Here is a 16,940-nt window from a genome sequence, read left to right on the forward strand (position 1 = left end):
CAGCCGCACAGTCCGCAAATAAAGCTCTGCTTAGAGACAGCCCTTGGGAAAGAGAAGCGGCCCTGGTAACAGACCTTCTCGCACTTTTGGGTCCAGTTGTAGCTTTGGGTCCAGTTTACAATCCAAACCTCAAGGAACAGATTCAGACCTGAGACCAAACCTATCCTTTGGGGTCACCGTGACCCATCCTGACCTTGTGATTCAGGCTATGCTGCTCCTCATGAAATAGCTCACTTAGACTCAATTTACTGATTTGGGGATATTAGACCTGTTTTAGTCCTTTAGAGAGTGCTGACTCTTTATTGGTTCTCTACAGTAACAATGAAAAGAGGGTAAACATGTAGATCTGAGGCAGACACCAATCATAAGGATGTCTAAAGATATCTTGTGACCTACTAGCACAGACTGTCTCCCTGGCACCATGTCCAGACAAGACCTGGGGACTAGTGACCATCACGGATGGCTTTAGGTGCCGGGGCAGCACCAGAGCCACCACACTCCCTAGCACAGCCTCGGGCTGGACAGCGATGGCCAGGCCAGCACATTTACCCCACAGCTTAGACACAGTGGTTTTTTACCTGAATGCTGTAACCTCTTGGTACTGACATGCTCCTGTATTGTTATCCAACACAGACGAGCAGGCTGTGACTATGGCACGTCCTCTCACATCTCTTATTTGTCCAGGTCTCTTTCCCATATATTCCTCCATGATGACGTTAGCAAACCCTCCATCAGTTCTGTACTTTATCATCCCCTCTCCTTCCTTACATTAAACTTGTTTTTACCCCATTGCACATGGCTTGCTTCATGCAGCAAAAGTGATATCTAGCAATTTCACCTTTAGGACTGCTATATATAAAGGGAACAAAACTGTATCTGAGAGATGGTATTCACCTTGCAAATATTATCCATCTCCATGTTGAAGTGTTCCACTTGCTACTAAGCTTTCTCTTTTATCCTCTGAAATAACATACTGACTGCACCCTGTCTCTTCAGGAAGGTGGCTTTTTTGTAACTCCTCAGATATCTTGACATCTTTTAAATTACACCTCTTATATTTTACTCTTATCCTCATTCCATCGATCACATTGATTCTCAAAATGTTCTACTAACTTTGTTTTACATATTTTAAAATTTTAAAATAGGTTTTCTTTCTGAAATTGAAATTTCTCTAGAAACTTATTCTTTCATAACTTGAATGTATTTTACATTTACCTGCCTGTCACATAACACTTTCCTTAGCTCTACAGATGTGTCCTAGCAATAATGGCTGTTGCAGGTAGGACAGTGGGCTCTCTTTGTATCAGATATGGTCTTCTTGACTTGGAAAGTGTTTAGACCTTCAGAGTTCAGCATACTCTGACCCCAACAGTAACACACCTGCTCTATGTCTTTCATGGACTTTTTAGGACTGAATTTTGAAATTGTTATTGATACAGCAGGGGTTATTAACATTGAACTTTATTAATAATTTGGCTCCTTACTGTGCTGTACACCAATTTGGGGATTCTAGTATGAAGATTACAGAGTAAATATTTCAAGCTAGGGACATGCAGTTGACAGAACAAAAAAATGAAATATAAAATACTTCACTGCTGCTTTCTGCCTTGTCCCATGAGGGAATTACAGGAGCCTTCTGAGGTACTAGTTTTATCTGGGGAGAGGAGGGTGCTTTTTTTCTCCCCTTCTTCCACCTTTCCACTCTGTTTATTTAGCCAGAATTTCACTGCCCGCTTTCTGACAGATGAATCTTTCAGGAAGTAGTTTGCTCTTTTTCTGTCCTTATTCCCAGGAAAAATTATGATTAGAGCAGCCCTTACTCAATAAACAGAAGAGTAAATGCTGCTCTCCTGCATAATTCAGCAAGACAGAACACAATCCAAGGGTGATATTGCTAGATCTTTTCAGTTCCATTTTTGGAAAGGATTTAATCAAAAGGAGATAATGACTTATAGGATCAGTATAGTGAGTCAGTGCATTACAGTATTCACTTAGGAACACTATCACAGTATCAGTCCAATTTTGCTAACATACTGATGACTCATTTTTAAAGCATCCCCTCAGTGCAAAAAGGAAGGACTCAGTATAGCAAAACACTAGGGCTAAACTGCCCCTCTAAAAAAAAGCCCTAAGTGCAGAGCAGCTTTATACTTTCCATATGACACTTTCTTCAGCTTCTGTGAACACTATTTTAATTTAAAAACTGATTCTGAAAGTTTTATTATATGTACTACAGTGCAGAACATAGCCTGTAGCACTCCCTTAATCCACAAATAGCAAATAGATAATATACAGAAATCCAGTGACTTTGATAAAAAGATGAATGATTTCTCTTTTTTTTCTTTTTTCTTTTTTTTTTTTTTTTTTACAATTATTTCTTATTGCAGAATTATTGTGGACCACAAGTAAAATGTTGTCTTCAATTCAAACTGAATGCAAAATAATTTGACTAGGCACTCTGTTTCCATGTCTCAATTTGTATTCTGCCTGTGGTCACCACAGCAGTGACAACCACCTACATGGTCTTCACATTTCCTGGCCTTTTAGCAACAGCATTATAAAAAGAGGGGCTATTTTTTAGCGTTTGAATGTTTGGGCTCTAATCAACAAAAGTGACAGAATATTTACTACATATGGACAAGTTTGCAGTGACCCACTTTCACTTCAGCCCTGTTTGCCCTTTGTACTAAGGAGTAATGAAAGGCAAAGTAACTTGTCCAATTTCACATTGTCATCCCTGAAAGGCAGTGTTAACTGTTATGTCACATGAGTTTTATGCAAGGTTTGCTGTACTCATTTGCATCTTCCAAAGCACATATTATTCCTGACTTCAGTACAGGTTTGTCAGCTGTCCGCCCGACCTTACTAAATATATGCCAGCTACACTTTGATAAAGTAGAAGTAGCTTGAAAACTTTGTCAGAATGGTAGAAAAATATAGTGTGTGGTTCACACTTATTGTTTAGAATCCATAACCTGAAGGTTATAAAATCTATTTCAGCCCTAGGCAATACTTTCTTTGTCACACACTACTGGTAGGGAAGGGGAAGAGAATTACTTACTGGCTGGAAGAAAAGATATTTTTGATTTCATTTTATTTTCCAGAAAACCAAGGCTAATACTTAAGTATACTTAAGTATACCTCACAAAGTTCATGTCTTTTTCACTGGAATTCCCTCCTGGGATAGAAACTTCACTAACCTAATCAAAAGATCAACTTACAACAACAACAACAACAACAACAACAACAACAACAAAGAAAATCTCAAATGCCATTTTCAGAGGGGATTACTTGACATAATAAATTGTTTATATCATATTTGTCTTTTCAATTATAAATATTCAAGTTTTTCCTGTTTCTTAGACGTACTTTATCTAATTTTACAGTGGAACACAAAATTATGTCTCCATGGTAATTATTTTTTTTTTGTTTTTAATTTAGTGAAGTTTATCTTGAAGTAATTTAGAAAGAACATATGGATGTTTCTACCAGAGGCTGGTAAAGCAAGACAGAAAAAAGAGGACTGGTGTTTTACCAGCATGAATGCCAATTTACCAGACTTCACTTTTTGAATGAATGAATTTTCCCAACCACAAAATCAGCAATTGGATAGTTTTATATATGAGTCGATTTTTCCTATGAAGCTACTCATATGCTGATTAAAACCCCTCTAAAATCCTGAAGACTATAAACAGGAGTTTATAGCAGAGCAGTACTGCTGCTTTTCGAGTCCTTAAGGTATGGAACATACCCTAGATCTCTCAATGAGGGCCTCAAGAGAGCCACACCCTTTGCAATGTCCTTATCAAGAACAGTTTATTAACAAGACCACCAGCTTTCTATTACCTAAAATCAGAAACCTAGATAATTATTGATTTTTCATAGGAAAATATGACTAGATATTGACAATGGTTCTCAAGGTTGAGGTACATATCAGTTTTCATCCCTTGTGTATGCAGGACTATGTGGGAGAAGAGAGTAACTGAGGAAAGAGGTGGAGGATACAAGCTACTCCAGGGAAGGTGCCAGAACCTAGGAGTACCGAACAGTGTTTTCTTTCTTCATTTCAGTCAGCAATTGTTTTGGTGAGAGGGAAGGAACTGAGATTGGTTGACCTTTTTGCATGAACCTCTCTCATCTTGTTGCGAAGGACAGTCACACCAGTGTGTTGAGATGATACAAAACCCACTTCCTCTCTTATCCAAAGTACTTGGTTCTACCATTGCACTAATACTTGTGTGACTTACGTGTGCCAGTTCAAAGCACTGATAAGTTTTCTGATAATGATAATTAGAATAGTGTTTATGAAATCTGAATCATGGTGGGGTTTTTTTCAGGGCTAGCAGCAGTTCTTCCAGCTCACAGCTCTTTCTCCACTAGCACTTTCTGTACTCTGAGATATCTTCAAGTTCATTTTCAGTTACATCAGTACTGCTGATGTTGGTGAATAATCAGAGAGAGCAGGAAAGTTTGTGTGTTTTGCCCACTTTGATTCATCCTACCTAATTTACACTCTTACTTGATATGCCTAATTTGTAGCTTTAATTCTTTGTGGTCAACAGAAAGAGTATTCAGACCATAACTCTGACTTTACTGAATTTAAAGAGGGCCTGCAATTAGATCAGATTAATTTATACCAAGGTATGCACACCCTAGAGACCAATTTGGAAAAAGAGTAATATTTTTTAAGATACCTTTTAACCTCAGACTTCAAGGAAGCGGTCTGTAATTATTAGAGGTAGAAAAATTTTAGATGGAAAAAAATTATTAACGTGATGATTTACTTTTAATGATTGCTTAATCCACAGTCAGGACAAAGCAGTCTGCATGTTCCTGCATCTCCTCTATTCAGTGATTTAAATATCATTATTGCTTCTCTTCTGCTCAAAGAGATGGGTTTCTGGGAATAAGATATCAAAGCTTGCTATTCTTTAGCTAAATGAAAAACAAAAGAAAGCCCAGAAAAAAATCTATAACCTCACAAACAATAATGTATTAAACAGAACAAATTTTCCCCTTTTTCTTCCATTTTTCAAATATGTGCTACTCTTTTGTGATTTATGCTTCATATTATAACAAGATTTAAAGTTATCATTAGAGAACACCTACTCTGTGTGCTAAATCCCTTCTGAGCAGTATAAATTAAAGTTACAGAAAATAGCAAAATTTAAAAAACCCCAAACACATAAAAGTGTAAATAAACTCTCTGTTTTAAGAGATATGTCCAGCACTTTTAAACATTAATGACATCTTAATTTCAGTTCAAATCGATGTAAGTTTCCCCACCATCGACCTCAGTCAACAATCACTGGAGTTCTTTTTCTTTTATAATCACTTTTTCCTTTAGTTCATTTGGCCATCAGCAAATGGATGAGTGCATTAAAAAAAAAAAAAAAAAAAAAAAAAAAAAAAAAAAAAAAAGAGAGAAAAGCATATTCTGAGATCAAAGTCCAAACTCACCTGGCAAAACTTTAAGGAGAATTTTAAAAGCAGGGACCAAACACTTAAGGGCTTTGAAGTACAGGAGAAACTGAATTAGAAGTATTGCCAAATTGCATTTTCTGCTTTTGGTGTTTCATATAGTATATTCATTCCCCCAACGACACCCCCTTTCAAGGGGGAACACCTTTGCTGTGTGGTGCAGCAGAAATTGTTGAGAACATGACGGTTATTTCTGCAGACTTAATGTACAAAATATAATTAGTATCCAAACTGCTAAGCAGTGGTAGAGAGCATTTCCAAACACATGAAAAATATCAAAAGGACTAAGTTATGCTCCTAGATTTTTCCACACTCGTCGTATTTGAATATCTATGTAGTCCTAACACCATTATTGGGAAAAGCATGTTTTCCCAACTTCTTTATACTAAAAAAAACCTTCAGTGCAAAAGCTAGGGGCTATGTTTGTAAGTTGCATTCATATGAGGTGTGTCTGTCCTGTGACTAAACAATGACAACTACTTAGAATTTTTCTCTTGGCTCACTAGAACCAGGATTTCAGTTGCATTTCCATCCCTGCTACTGTCTACCTGTGTAACCTTGGCTAAGACACTTTTCCTTGTTGGATCCTCAGCAGACTTCACTAACTGTATGATAGGGTCTCCAGGATATGTGCTGTCTCTCACTACCTGTCTGTACTGTCACTAATACTATGTGGCTCTCATTACCGTAGTGTCAAGTTTGTAAAAATGCATTGCAAGTACAATGAAAGGAATCTGACCGCCCAAGTGATGATAAGCATTGGAGGTTCAATCCTAGTGTGTGAATAACTGGGGTTTAATTCTTTTTTCTTTCCAAGAAAGATGTGACTAGGTGTTACTTCAGATACCATCAGGGCTGGTCAAGCATTCAGCTAGCAAAATACCTCAGTGAATCACACTTACTTCAGCAACAAGTGGTGACTACAGCTAGATTTGCTGAGTTGTAATTAAGAATTAAAACAACAGCATTTTAACATGAGATAATGCAGGCACACACACACAAAAAATATTTACATGAATTTTACAATTGAAAGAGTAGACTTTGAGTTGGCACAAACTGATATACCCTGAATCAAAGTTAACATAGTCACTTTACTCAAGTGAAGATATGACCTCAAATGTATATTTTTGCAGCCAGGTCTTTCTAGATTTTTTTTTTTCTTAAATGCCAGTGCTAGTGCAATTATAAAAGGTCAGCATTGTACTCATTGGTCTTATTTTCCTATGAAATCCTTGGGTTTTTTGGTTCGCCATTTTCTGGGATACATTCACAAGAGTGCTGTATTGTCCATGACCTTTTCCTCAGAGGAAAAGTTATCCAGATATAATATGAATAACTTGTTATGAAATATCCAACTTTGCAGAAAAGGTCAAAATGTGGAATAAATGCAAGTAGGTCTCAGCATGAATAATGGTAAACTGGTCTTTGAATGGCACATTAGTGACATCTCCTGTTAGGTAAAATAAGTCCCCATGAGAACTACCTTACTTGTGTAGGTCACTTAGATACATTAAAAAGAGTACCTCTTTTTTCCAATTATACTCTGAAAATACTGGTCTCTGAGGAGACTAGTCAAATTCCTAGCTCAGCTCTATAACCTCTTTGAGATTATGATAAACTCAGTGCAGATACAGGAAATATGGACTAAGAACCACCAAACATAATTTAGGGTTTTTACGTCTGAAAAGGAAGGGCATAAACTTACTATCAAAACTTAATTTACCAGAAACCTGTTTATATCCAAGAACGAAAACTGAATCCACTTCCTTCTACTTCTTCAGATAAGATTTTTCAGATGAATGAAAGATTTCCTTCAGTGTTCTGTCATTTCCTATTCACTACACTAAGATATCTCATGGCTCTGAATTTCACAGGGCCAGGAAAGGACTATTGCTCACAACAGTTCTTAGCTGATGTGGTCAGAGCTTTCCAGGATGAAGGTAGACGTTCTGGTGACCTACCAGAGGATGAGGCCCCTTTGAACTCTCTGAAATAATTTTGTCTCCCTGCCAATATCCATCTTCTGTTCCTCCATCTTGTAGTTACTTCTTGTGCCAGTACACAGCAGTCGGATGTGCTTCAAATACTACCATGAGATTCTGAGTCTCTCCATTTTGGAGAAGTGAACATTGCTTGGCTCTGAGGTTAGACCACCAATCCCACATGCTTAAAAGATCCTGATGATCAGACCAAAGGCAGAAATGGCAAAAAGACTCTCCACGGGATGACATGTATAAGAATCTGGAAGCATGATCTTCCCAGTTTACTATATTAATCCTTCATTTGGTTGCTTGTTGGCAGGTTGGTTACTGGAAGGACATGGAGCAGGAGGAAGCAGCAGAAAAGGTCAAAACTGAGGGAAATGAATCATCCATCCTTCTGACAGGATTAGAAGGAAACACATTATATCACCTAACAGTGAGGGCGTACAATGCTGCAGGGTATGGACCACCCAGCATTGCTGTGCGTGCAGCAACCAAGAAGTCCCGTAAGTGATCACAGTACCTTTGCTCAAAGGCAGGAGTAACCTCTGCCCGCTTGAGTTTTCCTTTAATAAGAGTGTATAATGATCAGGAATCATGCATAATTTTGCTTCATGGCATTGCCTTGATATTTAGAAATTAATTCATATGACTTTCCACCCATAACAAAGGTTATCTTCCTAGAAAACAAGGTGGTTTTGACAAAGAAGGGAGAGAAATAGTTCAACTTCGTAAGCTCTGTGGAGCTTATGTGGTCAGCTGAGTAAATACACCATGATCTATTAAATAACAATTCTAATGCAAAAAAAAAAAAAAAATCTTTTAAAATTCTGGCTAGAGTTGGGAGCCTGCTAACATGACCAGTTGTAAATCTAACTAAAGATTGAAATCCTTTTATTTTGATTTTAAAGAAACTACCTATAGAACGTATTTATGTACGTTATTTTTTCTTCTCAGCTCCCAGCCAAGCACCAAGCAATATTATGTGGATACAGGATGGTTCTCATGTGTCTCTTGGGTGGGAGCCAGTCAGACCTCTTGCTAATGAATCTGATGTAATGGGATACAAGGTCAGTTCTTCCCCTTCCTTTCTCACCTTTCTTCCAGATGACTACTTCTATTCCTTGTTGGGTTTTTTCCCTGTCTTGTTTTTCTGTGTAAGTAAAGGATGCTGTACACACTGTCTGCAATCAGTTTTCACCATGAAATGCAATAAATAAAGTAGAAAAGAGTGAAATGCCCCAATATTTTCTGTGTTGTGATTTTCAACCGCTGTTTATAAACTGAGTAAGCTCTGAGGGGATCAGTTTATCATATCTGACTCAGAAGTGGCTATTAATAAGACCAACCAGCAATGAAATTCCTACTAACACTTCAATTTAACTGTGTTTGCAGTAGGATTTAGAGAAATGCAGAAGAATAAGGCATCTTAAAATGACATTAAAATTACTATTTTTATGGAGCAGAAACACAAATACTTCAGTTTGTTTTGTGAACATACTGGTGATGTTCAACAATTGGTGGTAATAACATCTGGCATTTAAAGTTCTGAAGTTTTAAAGCAAAAAACATAGATTAACTCTTAAAAAAAAAAAAAAAAAAAAAAAAAAAAGTCATAAAAAGCAGTGGAATTCCCTGCAATCTTTTAAATCAAAGCAGAATGATTTAAATGTTTTTACAGAGGTATGTGGAGTGGGGGTTTGAAGCATATATACGATCATTTCTATAGACTACAATCTGATATTCCCTCTGATACATCAGGAAATATCACCACGAAAGTGTAAAATGCTTCAAATAAACCAGAAACTGCTCTAACCTTTATCAGTGTAGTTGAGATTATAAAAAAGTTGACTTGACTACTTTGGGTTTTTACACCTCTCTGACCTTTTCAATTTTGTCTGGGAACAGAAACTCTTACGCAGAAATACCAAAAAGACAGCTATGTACTCACTTGCTTTCCTCCCACACGCCATAAGCTTGTATTGAGTTTCACAGGAGATGCAGGGACAGATCTGAGCTATTCTCAGTTGACTTAGCCAGCTAAGATAAACACAGTAAGGACATTATTTAGGCCATTTTTTTCACCTTCGAAGTTGGGTTCTTGAGCCAAAAATGTGAATGTCTACATGAATTTGGTGATAAGAATTTGAATCAAATGGAACCCAAAATGCATTTCGAAGAAATTATGGAGAAAAAATTGTGTAACAATACTGGAGAGGGCAAATGCTATATCTTCACTCTGGATCATAATCAATGTCCTTTGACATTCATTAATTGTTAATATATCTTGCTATTAATGTTTTGAAGCCATTGGAGGGAGGGTACAGTAAAAGCAGATTATTATTCAAATGTAATATCAAGAAATCCTTAAAGAAATCATGAAGTTAGCATTTCAGTGACTACGTTTACAGAAAATGTCTGTTATACAACTTGAATGACTACTATGACCACTGTCTACTTTATTGACCATAGGTATTATTTAGGCAAGAAGGCCAGAGCAACAGTCAAGTTATAGAAACACAGAAAACCTCTGCAGTGGTACTTCTTCCTGATGTCGGTGTCTACATCATTGAAGTCTGCGCAGTCAGTGAAGGAGGGGATGGGACTGCGAGTCCCCAGATCAGAGTTCCATCTTTTTCAGGTAAAGTTACACTTATATTTGTAAGAGTGGTGATTATAGCAATGCTCATTAACTCTATTATTCCTACCTGGAAAAAAAAAAAAAAAAAAAAAAAAAAAAAAAAAAAAAAAAAAAAAAAAAAAGTGTTCTCACAATTCTCTAGCTATTAGATAAAATCATTAATCAGTCTTCAGTTCTATGCTGAAACAAAGGTATCTTGTGCCATTTAAGATGCTCAGGAGCATTGGAGGCATCCTTGTGGGGCTGATGAACAAAGCAGAGGGTTTACAGGAAACTTCTCCCTTTCTAGAATAACATCTGAGAACCTAATTGAGCTGTAGATGTCTTTACACATGCACTACGTGTCTCAAACAGCATTGTAATCAACTGAGATGTCATCCATACAGACCAACAGTGGAGTCTGGACAGCAATTCAGCTGATCTTCTGAATTTAAATATTCAGACATAGGCACATAAGGATATCAGAGATGTTCTAAGGTATCCCAAACAATTGCACAGAACTGGTAGATACGATGTGGGACTTAGTCAGAAATGCACATCATTCTGGACCACCAGCCAGAAGTGAACTATCTAACAGCTAAAATGGCATGTAGTTAGGTAGCTGAACCCTGTGTATGTGCCTGCTTTAGAATAAGCTGAATTCTCTGTAGGTTCCATTGGCTCCCTTGAGTAGATATTACTTTATTAATTTATTAACATTTTACAGTATTAATGTATTATAATTAAGTAAATTATCATGTCTAAACACAAGGAATCTTAATTCTAACATTCTGTTAATGTTTTAAAATTCCTCTAAACATTACTTTTTAGTCTTTAAGGAGTATTTCCCAAAAGCTGTGAGCCTGAAACTTCAATCTAGACCTAAAATTTCAACTTTAATCTAGTCACAAACTACAGTGCTATCAGAATGTAGAAGACACCAACACTTACTCCATGTAATATTTGCTTCATGTATCTTTGAAGACATAACTCTAGGCCTCAAAATCTTTCATTCCCTCTAACCTGATAATTTTTATTAGACTATGCACAACAGATCATTTCCACTTACGACAACTGTGGTCCAAAGAAACCCAGCGTGGTTCCCTTCCCATCCTGTGATCTGTGGCCACCACCAGCCCATAGCACGTTTCCCCTTAGCACAACTTTTTAAGGGACTGCCGTGATCTACAAACGTCACTGGGCTACTGGGCAAAAGACCACTTTTTCCTCTGGACAAACATCAAGATCAAGGGTTAGCTTTCATTTCTCATTTCAGGAAAAATACTTGTGATGGCAACAGCCTAATTCTTCCTGAGGATTAAGGTATAAAACCACATACCTTTTTGGAATTTCCTATTCTTTTTCAGACTGAATATGAGGATTCAACATGTGCATTGCTGCAATATCATCATAAAATACCCAATTTCATTATGTTTGTGTAGAGAGCCTATTTCGTGATTGCAGTTCTCATGAGGTAATCCATTGCCTAAAACTTAGGCTTTTGCTGAGTGTAACAGAATACAGGTTTGGGGCAAATCTAGTACCTAAATGTAATGAAAACCATTTGCATTGTTTGTTACTTAATTACTTTGATTTTCATTTCAGGAGGGAAAGTAACAAGTGCTCAATCCACCTTACATGTGTGGTCCACTTCCTCATCCTCTGTAACACTGCTTTTGGCACTGATGGTTCCTTCAACGTCATGGTGAAGACTGCAGACTTTGTTATTGTTATTTGTTTGCTTTATCTTGATGACATCAAAGGATGGAGTTTTATGTTCGTGGAGAAACTGGAAACCCAAGCTAATGCTTAAAGACCCATAGAAATGCCTGTAGTGCTCTTAGAGGAGTGTTGGAGACACAGTCAATAATTCATCAGGTTTTTTTCTCTTATTTATTTGTAAAAGTCCTCTGGGGAGAGGACACTTCTTGGCCCAAAAATATGCAGATTGTATGTAATAAACTTTTGTAAGCAAAGGTAATTTCTGTCAAATGTACTTTACTTTTTTAATATGTTTGATTTTGGTGACTCCAGTCATGTATCATTAGGTGTTTAAACAGTGGTATCTAGTATAGTACATCTGTTTGGTTTGGGAAAAAATCATTTTTAAAATATAGAACAAAGCTTTGTCAAACACTTTTCTTGCATCCCCTATGGCTGGCTGTTCCTACTAATATAAGAGAAAAATGCAGTTTAGTTACACAGCCCACTGCAAAAGTGCAGAGAATTTGTTCTGAAAATATATGAATATGTATTTAATTAACAAAAAGAATTGTCAATATAATACTAGACAGCACACTCAGAAAGTGTCAAAATGGAGCAGAAAAGCCATTTATTTTATTGCAAGGTAAATGGAAAATGATTAAACACAAACTTAAAAGGAAACAAGTTTGGTTTTTATCAAGTACCACATGAATCAAATATTTATTTTCAATAGCAAATAAAAAAATCAATTCCTAACACATATGACAATGAAAACTCCACTGGGCATTTAAACATGATATATGTTAGGCTGCTAAGTGGACGAACTAAGCAATGCAAGCAGATAAACCTACTTTTTCCAACCACTTCTCAGCTTTTCTCTTTTTTTTTTTCTTCTGGGTCCATTTTTTAGTAGCATTCTGTGCTTTATATATTTGGTAATCAAGTTGAAATATATATAAAAGCATATTATGGCGATAATATTAACATTTTTTTGAATGTAACCTTTCGCATATACAGACTCCAGTAGGATATATTTTAGAGAATGCTATGTCTGAAAAAAAAAATTTGGATAAGTGCTACTGAGCATCATTCCAGTTATTTAGCTAATTGGCTCTATTTCTATAGCTCACTAGAGATTATTCTTGTAGGGACTGTGTGCTATTAGTTTCAATCCCCACCTTTTTCACTCATTTGGACAATTTATCTACATTGGAATGTTTTCGCACATATTGGCACCCAAAAGAAAACGATCCCCAGGGTATATGGTATGTCTGTTTGTACAATTATGGTGTGCATGGTGTTACAAGGGACAGTGTTTTACTACCATGTGTCTAGAGATCATGCCTAGGATGAACATTCCCTTGCCTGGGAATAATTAAGTCAAAAGAGTTTAACAGACAGGTCCTAATAGCCTAGTTCTTCCAGCTGTCCATCCCTCTAAAAATTTTGACACAACCTTATCTTGGTTGATGTGTTCTGGGTCTAAAATGCAATTATTTTGCCAGCTCACTAGCAAAATAATACTTGGCATTTAGCTACTACACCTAACTATGCCCTTTCTTAGCAGCTTTAAAATAGTAGCCAAGAAAGACAACACAGATAAAGTGCTTGGTATCTAAAAAGTTGACTATAACTACATTTTTTTCTTTTGAATATTTTATCAGTAAAACTTTTCAGAGATCTTTTAACTAAAAACTTTATTAGCCACTGATTTTTTAAATAATTTTCTAAAAATTAGGTTTTAAATATACTTAGTCACCACGTTGCTAGGAAAACAAAGGCAGGATAGCTAGCTGAGCACAACTGTAGATACAGACAGAAAAACTTCTATATCTCTGCTTCTGGAAGAGCCTTTGACATCAAAGAAAGGAGGTGGAATGTACCTTGCTGACAGAGCAAACTCACAGAAAATAACTTCCTGATGTCATTTGTAAAACAGTATCATTGCTGCTGTGCAGGACTTGCATTACCAAACCACCGTTTTTCAAAAGGTTAAAATAAACAAGAATAAAGCAGCGAAGCAAAATGATTCTTTTATAAATTAGTTAAGCATCATTTTCTCTATTTTTTATACAGTTGCTTGCCAATTCAGTTTATTTCAGCGTATTCAAAAAGGCTACAGTTACTGCTGCTGGCGTTCTGGTTAAGCAACTTTCCGAATACAATAAATGGCTATGCTTTATAAGAATTAAAGTCTGATAAGAAGACAGAGCTGCATCTAGATTTATCTCGATCTCTAGTGTCAAGATACAGATAGAAATACTGAACATACCATCAGGTAATGTAATTCTATTGCAGGGACAAAAAGGGGTATGTTTTATATTCAACATGAACAGAATATGTATTTTGCATCTTAAATATATTAATAAACATGTTTAAAATGTTTAAGTACCTATGTATTACCTATTTGTTACTTTGTAGAAGATGATGTTTCCTTATCATGACATATTATTTTTTAGTTGCAAAGGAAAGGTCCTTCCTTTTTCATGTAAAAGATTGTAATAGTGCAGTCTAGTGTCACTGAGGAGACTGTATTTTTGTATAATGCCACAAGATCTGTTTGGAAAAAATAAATGGAAAGAAATTTTGTTTTGCAGACCAAAAGAAAGATATTGTCATGGCCCATATCAAAATGTTAGATATATTGTATACAATCTGTATATATGCTATATATAATGGTATATACGATGTGGAAGACACAGTAATATAATAGTTCCTGTGTACTGTTCTTGTAACATTAGATCTTTTTAATAAATAATTCTCTTTTTATTGACTTTTATCTTATCTCCTGTCAGATCCTGAATTATATTCATTGAGGACAGGGTGACACAAATGTTTTGGATTCCTGCAGTAACAACCTTTTAATTACATGACTTCCAAGAAGAAAATTATGAATCTGCAATAGTGAATGTAGACAATGCAGCCGTTAAAACCAAATAATTTTTGGCATCATTCTAATTTCACATATGTGTTGGTTTCCCAACATTTTATTAAAGTAGCTACTACTTTTATAAATAAATAATCGAAAGGTACAAGAAGTCTGGAACTCTCAACATGAAACTATACCTAAAAACCCTTCAAAATAAGTCTCAAAATGAGTTTCAGAGATAAAAGCATTTAAAAAATAGTAATGAGAAGAAGTGCTTTATAAGGAAGCCACCAAGGACAATACCCTGTATACTGAAGTGTTATATAGTTTATGGGACCTCTCTGGCATGTATAACATTCTTTCAAGTGTCACCGATACCCCATAGCTGTTTGGGCACAAAAGAACAGCATGGCTATTTCATGTTCAGTTGAAAGGCTTAGTTGGTTTGGTTTATATTTGAAATACTTTGATAAAACACAACAAAAAAAGCTTTCAAAAATTCACATAACATTTTTGGGGGAAAAATGTAATAACAGACAACCCAATTATAGCAAATAATTTTCTTTTTTAATAGATTTCTTTGAGTTTTCAATAATCTCAGATCACTTTTTTTATGAAATGCATATCTATATGGGTAAATGACTTTGCAACACAATACAAAGTCAAAAACCCCATTCTGGAAACAAAAATAGATTGCCACGGTCATCATTTGAACTGAGACTTCAATTACAAAATGGCTTTAATAACACATTATATGAGAACTTTCATTAAATTAGTTATCAATGTCACAGAAAACTGTAATGACCTGGGTTTGCTGACATAGAGAACTGTGCATATTGAAAATCCATAACCTATCAGAAATTCTACCAAACTGCCAACCACTTTTTCCATTTTATGGCCATCATCACGGTTCCTCTGAAGACAAAAGACATTTTCCTTCTTAATTACTTCCTATGCTTTTGAGCAAAACAGTGTCAGGGATAAGAGAAAATGAACAGCATTTTATTACAACCGGGTAGTTGGCTTTAGGCTATTTCAGACAGCCTCCCTAAGCATGACAACACACAGGCTGCTTCCAAACATACAAGTCCTGAGTTTGCTTTAAGACTTTTCTCACAATTCCAGTGAAGACAGACCTGAGAACTGACTTTGCCTTTATTATGGTTCATCTTTTTAATACTTTAAACACGATAATAATAGTGTGTATATATATATTAAAGACCTTGGAGACAAATCTGTGGAAAATTTACCTAGCAATTTCAGTTATTCATATTACATATGACAGTGGTTAGCAGCCTAAGCAAACTGGCACAGATGTTTAGATGCAGTTATTCTTCCTTCCTGTGGTCCTTTTCTGCTGTCTGACTATTAACCAAGCACTCCAGTTTGTATAAGAATCTACCTAGTCATCAGAAGAAAATGATAAAGAAATCTGTGATGCCTCTTTGTTTATCTTTTATTATGATGAAATAGACATGTCTGGCTAGAGAAAAATACACTCCTTTTTCATATGGTTTTGGTATTTTTTCCACTCTTAAGTTCAAACTCATCAATTCTAAAAAAAAATACAGAATAAAACCATAAGAAAGTCTTTCTGAAAGATATAGTTATCAAACTGAATAGCAAAGACGGGCATTACATGTGTTAAGCACAAATAAAGGTATTCAGCATATTTTGATGTTTATACAGAAATTAAGATGGGAAAAAGCATCCATTTCCTTTCAGTAATAGAAAACACGTGAATAAAAAGATACTGACAGTATTTGAAGCCTATTTGGGTCAAAGCTTTAGCAAGTACAATTTTACTCTAAGATGCATTGCTCTGATGCCTGGCTGAGCATGTGCTTCCATTTCATAATAACACCATCTCTTATCTTCTACAAAATGGACCTTTTAAGACAGGATTGTAAAACGGGGTAGTCCTGATATTCCTTTAAACCTCCATCATGTGGAGTGACTGACTGATTTAGAAGAAGCCTCAATTCCATTGCATAGTTTTGCATAACTGAATCCCTTATTCTTGAGTAATATATACTCAAATCTATCATTATTTTGGAAAGAGTCATTCTACATGATGACATTTTATATGTATATTTGTTCATATTAAGAAGTTTCAGATGTGCTTTAGGTGAAAAGACTGAATTCCCACTCTGCTGTGACCACCAGATTATTTTATATGGGCTATCAGATGATCAGTAGAGTCAATGCATAATCCTGGTATTAGTTCTTTTCTAACATCGAGAAGACTCAAAAGCATATATGTTTTCTGGTTATACTACATTTA

General features: G+C 35.9%; 1 protein-coding gene across 9 annotated transcripts in view; it reads left to right on the plus strand.

Moving 5' to 3' along the window:
• Positions 1-14,566, plus strand: part of CNTN5 (contactin 5) — a 673,480-nt gene extending 658,914 nt beyond the window's left edge. For all 9 annotated transcript variants that reach the window (XM_026847687.1, XM_026847705.1, XM_026847677.1 and 6 more), the window contains 4 exons: positions 7,783-7,969; positions 8,421-8,533; positions 9,936-10,104; positions 11,689-14,566. In XM_026847687.1, the coding sequence (XP_026703488.1) occupies positions 7,783-7,969; positions 8,421-8,533; positions 9,936-10,104; positions 11,689-11,792 (573 nt within the window). In that variant the 3' untranslated portion in view covers positions 11,793-14,566. The remainder of the gene's footprint in view (positions 1-7,782; positions 7,970-8,420; positions 8,534-9,935; positions 10,105-11,688) is intronic.
• The last annotated feature ends 2,374 nt before the right edge of the window (positions 14,567-16,940 follow it).

The sequence above is a fragment of the Athene cunicularia genome, assembly GCF_003259725.1.
Source record: "Athene cunicularia isolate RWA chromosome 1 unlocalized genomic scaffold, athCun1 chr1_part1, whole genome shotgun sequence".
NCBI classification, from domain to species: domain Eukaryota; kingdom Metazoa; phylum Chordata; class Aves; order Strigiformes; family Strigidae; genus Athene; species Athene cunicularia.